The following is a 16,985-nucleotide window of genomic DNA, read 5'->3' on the forward strand; positions in this document are numbered from 1 at the left end:
CTTTGTGTTTTTTATCTTTTTTGGTTTAAAGTATGTTTTATCAGAAACTAGGATTACAATCCTTGCTTTTCTCTACTTTCCATTTGCTTGGTAAATTTTTTCCATCCCTTTATTTTGAGCCTATGTGTGTCCTGGCACATGTCAAGGATCTCCTGAATACAGCACACTGAGGGGTCTTGACTCTTTATCCAATTTGCCAGTCTGTGTCTTTTAATTGGGTCATTTAGCCCATTTACATTTAAGGTTAATATTGTTATATGTGAATTTGATCCTGTCATCATGATGCTAGCTGGTTATTTTGCACACGAGTTGATGCAGTTTCTTTATAGTGTCATTGATCCTTGTATTTCAGTGTGTTTTTGCAGTGGCTGGTACTGGTTTTTCCTTTCTGCCCCCCATGTTCATATATTTATTCAGGAGTATTTACCACCTATGATAGGCCAGGAATTATTCTCTTCTTGGCCCTAAAGATAAAGAGGTGAATAGGATACATAATTCTGATAATAATAACTTTAGATAACTGCTATGAAATGAAAGACAGAGTGGAGTTATCAAGAGTTATTGAGTGGGGGAGTGGTGAGAAGTTGTAATTTTAAATAGATTAGTCAAGTAACTCTCACTACCACCACCACCACCATTTCAGGCAGTACCATGTGATTTAAGGAGGAATAGAAAACATTAGGTGGAATGATGGAGGAGAAAGTAGATTTTGAATTGAACTATAAAGAATGAAGAGAATTTTGAACAAATAAGGGAGGAGATGTGAATTCCAAATTAAGGGAATCGTCATAATAGTGGTATGTAGTCAGGAAAGATCAAGCCATACCTGGGGAAGAATTATTTAGGGTTCCTGCAGGAGATGAGTTACAAAGTAGGTAGTACTTAGATTTTATAGACAGTGGTTACAAATATATTTAGTTAAATGAAGAGTGTGCCAGTAAGCCAGTAGAGTTTATTAAAACAAAAACAGTATAGGAGACTGTACATAACACCATGTTAAGAAAGTTAACTCAGAAATGATGTGCAGGGTACATTAAACAGGATAGGAATGGAGACAAGGCACTCCACTAGAACACTATGACAACATTACACAAAAGAGGGGCTGGGAAGTCAAGACTTAATCAAGGGAGGCATCAGTAGGTATGGGAAGAAAAAGAAGACGATCCTGAGAGAACAGTGAAGAAGGACGCTAGACAACTTGTATCTACCTGATCTATAAGCCTTTTTCTATCTCTCTTTCAATCTCTTAGGCTCTTACATTGTATGTTATTTATTTTCCCTTCTTGGTATCTCTAAGTCTCTTTATCTTTTAAATTTTCTCTCCAGTGTCTGTATTTATTTCTCTCTTCCACCACTTAGTCTTCCTTCCCATTTGTCTTGACTTCATAACTGTACTTTACATGGTAATAACACATAGAAAATAGTAATTAAGTACTTTTACTTTTAACATTAGTAATTTCTACTTTTTTTTCTAAATTTAGTCATTATATAACTAAGACTTTTTATTCCCCATCAAAAAACCCTTATTTTTTCTGTATGTTTTATCTGATTCTGTTTTCTAAATTTTTAGCGAAAAAAGTTTCCCAAATTTAAGATACTCTATAAAATAGTAATATGTTTTGGGGACTTAGTTTTAGAAAAATCTCTCAGGAAATTCTGCCTTTTGAATAGAATAAAGAATGCATGTCAAATGGGATTGAAAATTATGACTGTCTTCATTCCAATGTGAAGATAAATTGGCCTTGGCCCATGCAGCAGGTGATAAAATTAAAATTAGCTACCAACAGATCTGGAGGTAAAACATCACTTTACCGTGATTACATTTCTTAATCTATTGGTGATGATGTTTTATTAAGAAGGACCTACTAAAGAAAGAAAGGTCAAAAGCATGGCTTAAGTAGTAAGAACAGAAAAATATGACACACATATGAGGAATGTGAAGAAAAATATTTCACATTATTTAATATACAGAAAGCAATATGAAAAAGCAGGGAAATTTTCAAGTGATGAAGTCCATTAAACAAATATTTCATGAAAGAGGGAAACAGTCTTTGAATGCAAGATTCAGGAATGGAAAAATAAATAAGAAAATAATATCTAAAGAGAGCAACATTGATATCTCTCATAGAACTAACTAAAGCTCAAGAATAAGTACACTTAGACTGGAGTGTATCAACTCTTCAATATCTGTCCCAACATTGGAATTATCTTTTAAACTTTCAATAAAAACAGCTGACTGGTGAAAAAGTTAATTTTGTAGTATAAGATTATTGAACCTGTGAGGTTCAATAAGTGAGTTTACTATCCAAAGAGGAAATTGGTGGCTGCCACTTGCTCCCTATAGTTTTGACAGCTTCTTTGATGTCCTTATTCCTCAATGTGTAAATTATAGGGTTTAGCATGGGGGTAACAACACTGTACAACACTGAAACCAGCCTATCTTTCTTTAATGAGTAAGTTGAGATGGGCCGTACATATGTAAAGATGGCGCTGCCATAAAAGAGAAAGACAGTGGCCAGGTGGGAGGCACATGTAGAAAAGGCTTTTCGTCTTCCCTCTGAGGAGTGGATCCTCAAGATGGTGGAGATTATGCAAATGTAGGAAAGTATGATACAAAGGAAAGGAGTCCAACCAATGAAGACCCCAGTAGATAGCAGTGCCAACTCATTGACAGAAGTGTTTCCACAAGACAAGATCAGCAAAGGGGGGATGTCACAGAAGAAGTAATTAATCTGATTGTTGCCACAGAAGGGCAGGCGGAATGTCAACACTGTATGCACCACTGAGTTAAGGAAACCAGCAGCCCAGCATGAGGCTGCTAATTGATTGCATAGAACCTTGCTCAGAATAACTGAATACCTTAAAGGATTGCAGATTGCAATGTAACGATCATATGCCATTGCTGCCAGTAGGAGACACTCTGATCCTACAAAGAAAACAAATGCAAAAAGTTGAACCACACACCCTACATAAGAAATGCTTTTTTTCTTTGAGAGGAGGTGCACCATCATCTGGGGGACATTGCTGGTGGCGTAGCAGATGTCAATAAAGGCCAAGTTCCCTAGAAAATAATACATAGGTGTACGCAGGTGTGGATCAGTCACAGTCATCAAGATAATTAATATATTTCCTCCCAAAGTACAGAAATAAGTCAGAAAGAAGATGGTGAATAGTAAAAACTGCAATTCATTTAGGTTGGAGAATCCCAAGATGATGAATTCAGTTATAGCTGTTTTATTCTTTCTTTCCATGATGTCGCCTGGTTTCCTTTCAGGAATTGGGCAAAGAGAAGACCAGATTATAAAAATGAATCATATGCTGCAATAGCATTACCTGAAAAATAAGGGAAAAAACGGTTACAAATAAAAGTAATCACCATTTATGTCAAACCAGAGAAGCAGCATTCTTTTGCAAACCATAGCTCCTACCTACCATGCAACACAGATATAAATACATCCAATGTTTCACCTGCAGATCAAATCTTTTTAAATATACAACACTGGAAGTTTTAAATTAGAATACAAATGGACACCATATGTCCTAGAGTTCTCTGTTAATAATGGCTGGGTCATGCTCACCAGCATTTTCCTGGGGATGTGTGAACTTGTGCTGTAGAATGCGATTTCTAGAAGAATCTCTGGTATTCATTTGCTTCTTTGAAGCCATCCCTGCTCTCTTTTTTCATACTTCAACGTTAATATAAATTTTGTTTTATATTCTTTTCCGATTAAAATTAATGTATTTGTTTTAGAATATTTGGGAAAAATATAGAAAAGAAAATTTAAAACATTAAAAATCTTTAGTAGTCACCAGAGAAAATCTCTATTAATGATTTGGTATATGTTCTTCTGATCCATTTTCCATATAGAAATGTTGAATAGAGGATCAAAAGTACCTATTTTAATCTGATTTTTCCTTAATTTTCCGTGGCAATACATTTTATGCTAAAACATGATCTTTGAGTTGTATTCAAGTATTTGTATGAATATAGCAAAGTTTTTATATATCCCACCCTTATTAATGAATATTTATATTGTTTTATTTGTTCATTTTTGATATGATAAATTTCAACAAGAAGCATATTGAATTAGATTCCCTGAATTTGGGGTTAGGTTATCTGAATTTTTATAAACTTTCCAAGAGACTTATCCTAATGAATTAGAAACCTATTGCTATAGATCATCAATCTGGAAAATTCAAGAGCTATTTGGCTGGTGCAGGAATTAGTGTCTGTTTCAACAAATTATTGTTAAGTGCTTCATATAGAAGGATGCTGATAATCTCTGAGCACTTCCTACACAGCATCTCATTTAGTCTTTACATAAATCCTTTAAGATAAGTAATATTTATCATTCCCATTCTCTGGATGAGAGCACCAAGCCTCAGCAAGATAAACGTCTGGAAGATGTCACGCAGCTAGCAGGTAAAAAAAAGGTAGCTTTATCACTCACAAAGCTAATATACTTTCAATTGAGTGGCTAAAAATTTAATTTCCATTAACTTATGACAACAGAATGCCCTTAAAAAACACTTCTCTTGTTTTGAATATAACCTACGTTCATACAACTGAATTATTTTAACTGGTTACAAATTGTTATGACTTCTATTTCTGACTGTTAATGGCAATGTGCTATGCCTGCAGTGTTTTGATGGTTAAATCCAATTGTTTCTAAATACCTGGTTTTTATTTGAATATGTTTATTTGAACAATCAATTTCTAGTGTAGTTGTTTATTTCCTGGACCAGCTATAGATTAATTTAAATGTTCATGTTTGTGTTATTAAAAGATACTCTTCTAGAGCTTAGTTTAAGTTGGTTAATAAAAATGTTTAATAAAATTAAAACAGTTGTAGGGAGAATCCCCTAATTTAAAATGCTCAAGGCCTAATTCAAGTGAGAAAAATTAATCTGCAGTTTGATGTTTGAAGCAAATTATAAAAACTTAGATAAATAAAACAAAATAAAAACTTAAAAATGAAGATAATTGTTGTATATTCATTCAAACTATATACTTTATCGATTGCCCTCACCTATAGACAAATATGCATTTCAATGTCAAGTTTGAGAGGTGGCTTAATTGTGCTTTTGTTGTAATTGCTGTCTTCTTTCCTTGTGAACTACTGTGGATATTTTTAATGAAGGGAGAGGATAAGTTGAAAAAATTCACATAATATAGTATTTCACATTACCACAACTGAATAAATTCACTGGGACAATTTTCATTCCATCTACAGAAGAACTCCAAAATTGTATTCTCAAATCAATCTTTTTCCCTATTCCAAATCTCTATCTCCCCTTTCATCTTTTTTAACATTTCCTTCCACTTCTGAGGAGGAATTAACCCTTCTACTCATTTTATTCAACAAATGTATTTTAAGGCAAAAATGTGGAAAAAAGGGAACTGGCACAGTGTTAATGGAAATGTAAATTAATAGAGCCATTTTAGAAAACAGTGCAGTTTCTTCAAAAAACTAAAAATGCAACTACTATGTGATCCAGCAATTCCACTTCTGGATATATATTCAAAGGAATTGAAATCAGTATCTCAAAGAGATATCTGCACTCCCATGGTCTTTGCAGCATTATTCACAGTAGCCATGGAAACAACCTAAATCTTCACCAATAGATGAATGACTAAAGAAATGTTATATATACCTGGTGGAATACTATGCAGCCTTTAAAAAAGAAAATCCTGTCATTTCTGACATGGGTTAAGCTAGAGGACATTATGCTGAGTGAAATGAGCCAGGCACAGAAAGACAAGTATTGCATGATCTCCCTTATATGTGGAATCTAAAAAGGTCAAATCTATTGAGGTAGAGAATAGAATGGTGGTTACCAGAGTTTGAGGTAGGAGTGGACAGGGGTGGACTGGTCAAAGGGTACAAAGTTTCAGTTACACAGGAGAAGTAACTTCTAATGATTTATTGCATAGCATGGTGACTATAGTTAAAATGTATTGTATATTCCAAAATTGCTAATGGAGTGGATTTTAAATATTTTCCCCACAAAGTAATGATAAGTATGTGAGGTGGCAGATATGTTATTTAGCCTGCTGTACTCATTCCAAAATATATACATGCATTATAACATCACGTTATGTATATACTGCAGACTAGAGTGGTGACAATTTGGTTGGATAGAAATAGAGGCATTTGAGAGATATTAGAATATACAGTGTTACAATTTTGGTATAAAATGACGAAGAAGGATAAATTAAGGATAGTAGTCATAACCAACATATATTAAATGCTTATTATAACATAACCATTCAACAATCATTGTATTACCCAGTTCACATGCCCACACACACCAAAAACACACACGCACACAATGAAAGAGACATATTATGTCCATATTACAAGTAAAAAATTTTAAAATAAGTTTCAGAGAAATTAAATAATTTGCCTAAAGTTACTCAGACTTGCAGTGGTGATATTGGGTTTTACATTTCACTTTGTGGCCTAAACGAGTGCACTGTGCTGATCTAGATTCCTGGATTGAACAAGCAGATGGCTGGGGATGTCATTCTCTGAAATGAAAGCAGGAAATTGGCACTTGTTGGCAAATCTGGCAAGATGGCTGAATAGGAACAGCTCTGCTCTGCAGCTCCCAGTGAGACCAATGCAGAAGGCAGGAGATTTCTGCATTTCCAACTGAGGTACCAGTTAGGTAACTGGTTAGGAAGCAGGTGCAGCACCTGGAGGGCAGGCAGAAGCATGGTGCGGCATCGCCTCACTCGGGAAGTGCAAGGAGCCTCCCCAGCCAAGGGAAGCTGTGAGGGACTGTGCTATTCACCCACATACTACACCTTTCCCACGGTTTTTGCAATCCGCAGACCAGGAGATTCTCTCACGTGCCTACACCACCAGGGGCCTGGGTTTCAAGCACAAAACTGGGTGGCTGTTTGGGCAGACACTGAGCCGGCTGCAGGAGTTTTTTTTCATACCCCAGTGGCACCTGGAACATCAACAGACACAACTGTTCACTCCCCTGGAAAGGGGGCTGAAGCCAAGTGCTCTCACTCAGCGGGTCCCACTCCCATGGAGCCCAGCAAGCTAAGGACCACTGGCTTAAAATTCTCACTGCCAGCACAGCAGTCTGAAGTCGACCCTGGATGATCGAGCTTGTTGTGGGGAGGGGCATCCACCATTAGTGAGGCTTGAGTAGGCAGTTTTCCCCTGACAGTGCTAAGGAGGCCTGGAAGTTTGGACTGGGTGGAACTCAACACAGCGTAGCAAAGTGGCTGTGGCCAGACTGCTTCTCTAGATTCCTCCTCACTGGGGAGGGCATCTCTGAAAGAAAGGCAGCAGTCCCAGTCAGGGGCTTAGAGGTAAAACTCCCATCTTCCTGGGACAGAGCACCTGGGGGAAGGGGCAGCTGTGGGCGCAGCTTCATCAGACTTAAGCATTCCTGCCCGCCGGCTCTGAAGAGAACAGTGGATCCTGACAAGGAGGGTTCTCCCAGCACAGCGCTCAAGCTCTGCTAAGGGACAGACTGCCTCTGCCAGTGAATCCCTGACCCCAGTGCCTACTGACTGAGAGAGACTCCCCAACAGGGGTTGACAGACACCTCATAGAGGAGAGCTCCAGCTGGCACTGGGCTTCCCTTTGGGATGAAGCTTCCAGAGGAAGAAGCAGGCAGTAATAGTTGCTGTTCTGCAGCCTCCACCGGTGATACTCAGGCAAATAGGGTCTGGAGTGAACCTTGAGCAAACTGCAGCAGACCTGCAGAAGAGGGGCCTGACTGGTAGAAGAAAAAATAACAAACAGAGAGCAATAACATCAACATCAACAAAAAGGACCCCCACACAAAATCCCATCCAAAGGTCATCAACCTCAAAGATCAAAGGTAGATAAATCCACGAAGATGAGGAAAAACCAGCACGAAAATGCTGAAAATTCCAAAAACATTCTTCTAGAGAAAAATGTCTTTTCTCCAAATGATTGCAACTCCTCTCCAGCAAGTGCACAAAACTGGGCAGAGAATGAGTTTGATGAATTCACAGAAGTAGGCTTCAGAAGGTGGGAAATAACAAACTCCATTGAGCTAAAGCAGCATGTTCTAACCCAATGCAATGAAGCTAAGAAATTTGACAAAAGATTACAGGAACTGCTAACTAGAAGTTTAGAGAAAAACATAAGTGACCTGATGGAGCTGAAAAACACATCATGAGAACTTCATGAAGCATACATAAGTATCAATAGCTGAATTGATCAACCAGAAGAAAGGATATCAGAGATTGAAGATCAACTTACTAAAATAAGGTGTGAAGACAATATTAGAGAAAAAAGAGGGAAAAGGAAGGAAAAAAGTCTCCAAGAAATATGGGACTATGTGAAAAGACCAAACATGTGATTGGGTGGTATACCTGAAAGTAACATGGAGAATGAGACCAAGTTGGAAAACACACTTCAAAATATTATCCAGGAGACCTTCCCCAACCTAGCAAGACAGGTCAACATCCAAATTCAGGAAATACAGAGAACACCACTAAGATACTCCTCGAGAAGGGCAACCCCAAGACACATAATCATCAGGTTATCCAAGGTCGAAATGAAAGAAAAAATGTTACGGGCAGTCAGAGAGAAAGGTCAGGTTACCTACAAAGGGAAGCCCATCAGACTAACAGTGGATCTCTCCGCAGAAAACCCACAAGCCAGAAGAGAGTGGGGACCAATATTCAACATTCTTAAAAAAAAAGAATTTTCAACTCAGAATTTTGCATACAGCCAAACTAAGCTTCATAAGTGCAGGAGAAATAAAATCATTTACAGACAAGCAAATGCTGAGGGATTATGTCACCACCAGGCCTGCTTTACAAGAGCTCCTAAAGGAAGCACTAAACAGGGAAAGGAAAAAGTAGTACCAGCCACTGCGAAAACACACCATAATATAAAAACCAAAGACACTATGAAGAAACTGCATCAACTAATGTTCAAAGTAACCAACTAGCATCATGATGAATGGATCAAATTCACACTAACAATATTAATCTTAAATGTAAATGGGCTAAATGTCCCAATTAAAAGACACAGACTGGCAAATTGAATAAAGTGTCAAGACCCATCAGTGTGCAGTATTCAGGAGACCCATCTCATGTGCAAAGACACACATAGGCTCAAAACAAAGGGACAGAGAAATATTTACCAAGCAAATGGAAAGAGAAAAAAAAAGCAGGGGTTGCAATCCTAGTCTCTGATAAAACAGAATTTAAACCGACAGAGATCAAAAAAGACAAAGAAAGGCATTACACGATGGTAAAGGGATCAATGCAACAAGAAGAGCTAACTATCCTAAATACATATGCACCCAATAAAGGAGCACCCAGATTCATAAAACAAGTTCTTACAGACCTGCAAAGAGACTTAGACTCCCACACAATAATAATGGAAGACTTTAACACTCCACTGTCAATATTAGACAGATCAATGATACAGAAAATTATCAAGAATATTCAGGACTTGAATTCAGCTCTGGACCAAGCAGACCTAATAGACATCTACTGAACTCTCCACCCCAAATCAACAGAATATACATTCTTCTCAGCACCACATAGCAATTATTCTAAAATCGACTACATAATTGGAAGTAAAACACTCCTCAGCAAATGCAAAAGAATGGAAATCAAAACAAACAGTCTCTCAGACCACAGTGCAATCAAATTAGAACTCAGCATTAAGAAACTCACTCAAAACCTCACAACTACATGAAACCTCACAATTACATTAACAACCTGCTCCTGAATGACTACTGGGTAAATAATGAAATTAAGGGAGGAATAATGAAGTTATTTGAAACCAATGAGAACAAAGAGACAATAAACTATAATCTCAGGGACACAGCTAGAGCAGTGTTAAGAGAAAAATTTATAGCACTAAATGCCCACGTCAGAAAGCAGGAAAGATTTAAAATCGACCCCCTAACATCACAATTAAAAGAGCTAAAGAAGCAAGAGCAAACACATTCAAAAGCTAGCAGAAGACAAGAAATAACTAAGATCAGAGCAGAACTGAAGGAGATAGAGACACGAAAAACCCTTCAAAACATCAGTGAATGCAGGAGCTGGTTATTTGAGAAGATTAACAAAAGAGATAGACTGCTAGCCAGACTAGTAAAGAAGAAAAGAGAGAAGAATCAAATAGACAATAAAAAATGGTAAAGGAGTTATCACCACTGATCCCACAGTAATAGAAACTACCATCAGAGAATACTATAAATACCTCTATGCAAATAAACTAGAAAATCTAGAAGAAATGGATAAATTCCTGGACACATACACCCTTCCAAGCCTAAACCAGGAAGAAGTCGAATCCCTGAATAGACCAATAACAAGTACTGAAATTGAGGCAGTAATTAGTAGCCTAAAAAAACAAAAAATCTCCAGGATCTGATGGATTCATGGCTGAATTCTACCAGAGGTACAAAGAGGAGCTGGTACCATTCGTTTTGAAACTATTCCAAACAATAAAAAAGAGGGACTCCTCTCTAGTTCATTTTATGAGGCCAGCATCATCCTGATACCAAAACCTGGCAAAGACACAACAAAAAAAGAAAATTTCAGTCCAATATCCCTAATGAACCTCGATGCAAAAATGCTCAATAAACTACTGGCAAACCAAATCCAGCAGCACATCAAAAATCTTATCCACTACAATCAAGTCGGCTTCATACCTGGGATAAAAGGCTGGTTCAACATACACAAATCAATAAACATAATCCATCACATAAACAACCAATGACAAAAACCACATGATTATCTCAATAGATGCAGAAAAGGCCTTTGATAAAATTCCATACCCCTTCATGCTAAAAACTCTCAATAAACTAAATATTGATGGAACATATATATAAAAAAAGACCTATTCACAACAAACCCATAGCCAATATCATAATGAATGGGCAAAAGCTGGAAGCGTACTCTTTGAAAACCTGCACAAGTCAAGGATGCCCTCTCTCACCACTCCTATTCCACATAGTATTGGAAGTTCTGCCCAGGGCAATCAGGCAAGAGAAAGAAATAAACGGTATTCAAATAGGAAGAGAGGAAGTCTAATTGCCTCTGTTTGCAGATGACATAATTGTATATTTAGAAAACCCCATCATCTCAGCCCAAAACTCCTTAGGCTGATGAGCCACTTCAGCAAAGTCTCAGGATACAAAATCAATGTGCAAAAATTACAAGCATTCCTATACACCAATAATAGACAAGCAGAAAGCTGAATCATGAGTGAACTCCCATTCACAATTACCATAAAAAAATAAGATACCTAGGAATACAACTTACAAGGGATGTAATGGACCTCTTTAAGGAGAATTACAAACTGCTTCTCAAGGAAATAAGAGAGGACACAAATGAAGAGAAAAAAATTCCATGGTCATGGATACGAAGAATCAATACTGTGTAAATGGCCATACTGCCCAAAGTAATTTATAGATTCAATGCTATTCCCATCAAGCTACCATTGATTTTCTTCTCAGAACTAGAAAAAACGACTTTAAATTTCATATGGAACCAAAAAAAGAGCCCGTATAGCCAAGACAATCCTAAGCAAAAAGAACAAAGCTGGAGGCATCATGCTACCTGACTTCAAACTAGACTACAAGGCTACAGTAACCAAAACAGCATGATACTGGTACCAAAACTGATATATAGACCAATGGAACAGAACAGAGGCCTCAGAAATAACACCACACATCTACAACCTGACAAACCTGACAAAGCCTTTGTTTTGACAAACCTGATAAAACCTGACAAACCTGACAAAAACAAGCAATGGGGAAAGGATTCTTTGTTGAATAATTGGTGCTGGGAAAACTGGCTAGCCACATGCAGAAAACAGAAACTGGACCCCTCCCTTACACCTTATACAAAAATTAACTCAAGATGGATTAAAGACTTAAACATAAAACCTAAACCCATACAAACCCTAGAAGAAAACCTTGGCAATACCATTCAGGACATAGGCATGGGCAAAGACTTCATGACTAAAACACCAAAAGCAATGCAACAAAAGCCAAAATTGACAAATGGGATCTAATTAAACTAAAGAGCTTCTGCATAGAAAAAAAAAAAAAACTATCATCGGACTGAACAGGAAACCTACAGAATGGGAGAAAATGTTGGCTATCTATCCATCTGGCAAAGGTCTAATATCCAGAATCTACAAGGAACTTAAACATATTTACAAGAAAAAACAAACAACCCTATCAAAAAGTGGGTGATGGATATGAACAGACACTTCTCAAAAGAAGACATTTAGGTGGCCAACAAACATGAAAAAAAGCTCATCATCATGGGTCATTATAGAAATGCAAATCAAAACCACAATAAGACACCATCTCATGCCAGTTTGAATGGCAATCATTAAAAAGTCTGCAAACAGCAGATGTTGGCGAGGATGTGGAGAAATAGGAAGGCTTTTACATTGTTGATGGGAGTGTAAATTAGTTCAACCATTGTGGAAGGCAGTGTGGCAATTACCCAAGGATCTATAACCAGAAATACTATTTAACCCAGCAATCCCATTACTGGGTATACACCCAAAGGATTATAAATCATTCTACTATAAAGACACATGCATACGTAGGTTTATTGTGGCACTATTTAAAGTAGCAAAGACTTGGAACCAACACAAATGCCCATCAATGATAGACTGGATAAAGAAAATGTGGCACATATATACCATGGAATACTATGCAGCCATAAAAAAGAATGAGATCATGTCCTTTGTAGGGACATGGATGAAGCTGGGAACCATCATCCTCAGCAAACTATCACAGGAACAGAAAACCAGACACCACATGTTCTCACTCATAAGTGGGAGTTGAACAATGAGAACACATGGACACAGGGAGGGAACCTCACACACTGGGGCCTGTTGGGGAGTAGGTGGCAAGGGGAGGGAGAGCATTAGGACAAATAGCTAATGCATGCGGGGCTTAAAACCGAGATAACGTGTTGATCAGTGCAGCAAACCACCATGGCACATGTACACCTATGTAACAAACCTGCACATTCTGCACATGTATCCCTGAACTTAAAGTAAAGTATATTAAAAAACAAAAAAAAAAAAACAAAAAACGGAAATCCAGATCCAGGGGGAGATCATGTGTTCAGTTTTGGCCATGCTGAATTTGAGATATCTGAATATCTAAGAAAATATGTTTATTTGACATATTTTGGTATGTGGCCTCAGAGGAGAGGTATGTACTAGAGATACGAATTTGTAACACATCAGCATATAGAGGATAGTTGAAACTACTCCTATGGATGGGAGAGTGTGAAGTAGGAAAAAAGAGAACACAGAATTGAACTTTCTCAGAACTAATTTCCTGCATGTAGAAGCTAAACAATGAGACTAAGAAGGAGAAGCATAAAAGTAGAAAGAAATTCAAGGAAGCACGGAATTGCAGTTAGTGTATGAAAGAGTGCTGTTATTAAAAGAACTGTTTGTGAAAATAAGGGGCCCCATTTTTCTTGCCAGATTATTCCTCATGAGAAAAGCTATCCTGTAGAGAACTGCCCTCCAACACAAACATAGGTCATTATGAGATGGTATCAGCTGTCCAGTTCTCAAAATAGCAAAGGAGGACACACTTGGCTCAGCAGCCCACCTCTCTTCTCAGGGTTTCTTACACATTAAGAGAAGGAATTACTTTCTCCTGGGGATCTCCTGATGCTTTTGTTTTGTTACCCAAGTCCTCTATGTTCTGTGATCATTGCCCTTTACTTCAAAACATGCCTTTCCCATGTCCCTATTTGTGGGGAAGCTGTTGTGATAAAACGACTAAACGAAATAACTTAAACAATAATGTATTACTCCTCTAAGGTTATTTGCCTTGAAATAAGAATTTTCTTTTTCAGAATAGCCTCTTAATTTTAGTCATTTTTTAACCACTCAGCCTGTATGTTTTTCTTCCTGCTTTCATTTCTATCTGCTCATCTACATATTTTTAAAAGCTCAGCTTAAATGCCTCTTTTCTCTTCAAGTGAAATGCTTCTGTCCCTTCCTGGAAAATCTACAGGCATTTGTTTCAATCTTGATTATGACACATAACACACAACATACTTATTTGTGTGACTTATATCACTTGTTTGTCCATAATATCTTATGGTGCATATTCTGTCTTACTAATCTATTTCTCAATGAATTAATACGTAACTGGGGACACAGCGGTCTAACATTCAGTAATGGATTACTACTGTTGAAATATAAGGCAGTATAGCAAAATTTTCCAAGAAAACAATTGTATTTCCTCCCTTTTTTACATACTTATTGTGATGTAGAACTTGGAAAAAATGTTCAGACCTTACATATTATTTTTATTCTTATAACATTTGTATTAGTTAGAGTAGAGGAGTCTGTAATTTATGGAGGATTACTTATAAGATCACATAGTTAACAAGTAGTGAACTAAGAGTAGAAAAAAATTCTTCTATTTCCAAATCTAGAACAACATCCTGCAGCTGGTACTCAAATTGTGCTACATGGGTCATCGTTGTCTCTCATAGGCATAGATTGACCCTGACACAGAATAGAATTCACCACGCGAAGCACAAGTATTTCACACAGAGTTATAGGAAAATTACTGCTTTTCCAAGCAGCCATGGTCTTGACTCCTTACTAAAGAACCGAAACTTGATATAATACAAGGACAACTGAGAAAATGTTTTCAGAATTTCATATCATAGTAAAGAGCTCAAGAATGGCCTCTAAGAACCCACAAAGAAAGGCCCCCAGAAAATTCACGAGAATGTTTGCCCTCCAAGCTCAGTCTTGACTTTTTCATTTCCTTCTAACAGACCCAGTAGCTCTTCATTAAAGAGTGTTCTCAAAAAACAGACCTTAGAAATTCAGAATCTTAAAATTTCAAATTTTCTCAAAATATACTATCCAATTTCTTACTAAAAACTGAAATCACATAGCAAACACGTGAAAATCAGTGTGGCTAAAGCTCAATCAATCATAGCTAGCATGCAAGGATATTAGATCCACATGAAAGATGGTTTCTTGTGAGAAAGTCACACAAAGTGTGTTCCTGATACTATTCTCTGCAGTCCAGTGGCATTTTAGTCTCTTTTTGCAGAATAAATACACTGTCCTTTATTTAATAAAAAATCGGCAAACCAGCAGAGGGCTATTCTGAATGATATAAAAATTACCCAAAATGAAAGAAGCTTCCTGATTCACATACTCAGTAGGCTGATTGTCACCCAAAGCATGGGACAGACAATTTTATTATTCCCTCCTTTGGAACCCCTCAGGTCATTACACTTCCATCTCCTACACAGTTAGTCTCATGCCCAAAAAGCAAGACAGAAAAGTGTATCTGTAAGAGCAATGAAGCTATAGTTAAGCAATTAAAAATACTTACTCACTCACCTGTGATTGGAGATATTGAGCAGAGATTACCATTCAGACTCTGAGAGACTGATATGGGGCTGCTTTTATGAACACAACGAAGTAACACAAAATAATGTTCCCTACAGAGTCTGTGCTGATAAACTTCTGAGTGATGGGTTTTCTAGGTGAGTGCCAAGACTCTACTCAGTCCCTGAAGGCCAGTGCATGGGACTGGAGTGAGTAAGGAAAATGCCCTTTGGATTAAGAAGATCCCCACATCTTATGGGAATATTTCAAGAGCCTCAGAGACACACCTTGGGGATCTTCAAGCACAAGTCCTGACCCCTGAGCATCTATTTGTCTTCTAGTGGCTCTGTTGCCATCATAATTATGCTTCAGGAAGTGTCCTGTGGAGTCCGACCTGCTCCAGGTGGACCACTACCTCCTGGCCCACATCTGTCTAGTGAGAAACAACCCACATGCTTCCCCTATTAACACAGGAAATGCAGTTCTCTAGATTTTGCTTCTTGGCCATGTAAGAAATATCAGTCTTTGGACTCCAAAATTCCAGATGTAGAAATCAAGCTCTCTAACTGGTTTTTCTCTCAGCTTAAATTAGGAGAAAGCATCCTCATTTCCTCCTGGAGGTGGGGGAAGCTTACATTGCACACTACTTCTCACTAAAGAAATATTCTTCAGCCACTGAAGACTGATTAGTCCTCCAAATATCTATTCCTTTGCATGTTATGTGTTCTTGAAGATGTATCAAAAACTCACTAACGAATATACAGTATCCATATATTTTGTGATAGATTAAATATTAATTTTGAGCATGACTTGTAAATTAAAAGTATAATTGCTTGATTAATTTTGATCCTATAATTATTTAAGAATTGAGGCAGCTAAGTATGCCACTATCACATAAAAACAGAATTTCTGAATCCTTTGACCTCTAATCATTATATTGCCTGCCCTGTAAAATTAAGAATTTGGATTAAAGAAGAGTTATTTCTCCCAGATTCATATGGTTCTTAATCATCACCTGTGGTTTAAAATCAAATCTCAATTCTCAACAAATTAATTACCTACTAGGCATTATCCAATTTCATCACTTGCTAAATTCTTACCAGCTGACTTGGGTACACACAGCAAGAGAGTTATCATCTGAAGATATCTATGAGTGGTTATTTCACTCCAAAAACAGACGATAATAAATTTTGCATTATTCATTTATTGTATCTAACATTCATTACCAGTAAGTCTTTTTAAATTTTTTATTTTATATTTATTTTTAGTTTTTACATTTTTTAAAAAAATTCAACTTCTATTTTAGACATAGTGGATATATGTGCAGATTTGTTACATGGGAATATTGCATGATGTTCAAATTTGGAGTATGGATCTCACCACCCTGGTAATGAGCCTAGTACCTGGCTTGATAGGCAGTTTTTTAACCCATCCTCCCCCATCCCTGAAGCCTCTGGTAGTCCACAGGGTCTATTGTTCCCATACCTATGTTCATGTGTGCTCAATGCTTGACTCCCACTTATAAGTTACAACATGCAGTATTTGGTTTTCTGTTCCTGTGTTAACTTGCTTAGAATTATGCCCTCCAGCTCCATCCATGTTGCTGCAAAG

At 37.3% G+C, this 16,985-nt stretch overlaps 1 protein-coding gene across 1 annotated transcript; it reads right to left on the reverse strand.

The window, feature by feature from the left end:
* Positions 1-804: 804 nt before the first annotated feature.
* On the reverse strand, positions 805-15,620 carry LOC100972682 (olfactory receptor 5V1). Its single transcript, XM_057302461.1, has 2 exons — positions 15,387-15,620; positions 805-3,333 (listed from the first exon to the last, which is right to left on the reverse strand). Exon 2 carries the CDS (start codon positions 3,249-3,251, stop codon positions 2,286-2,288), a length of 966 nt encoding a protein of 321 aa, XP_057158444.1. The 5' UTR covers positions 3,252-3,333; positions 15,387-15,620; the 3' UTR covers positions 805-2,285.
* Between the last annotated feature and the right edge of the window lie 1,365 nt (positions 15,621-16,985).

The sequence above is a fragment of the Pan paniscus genome, chromosome 5 (assembly GCF_029289425.2).
Source record: "Pan paniscus chromosome 5, NHGRI_mPanPan1-v2.0_pri, whole genome shotgun sequence".
NCBI classification, from domain to species: Eukaryota; Metazoa; Chordata; class Mammalia; order Primates; family Hominidae; genus Pan; species Pan paniscus.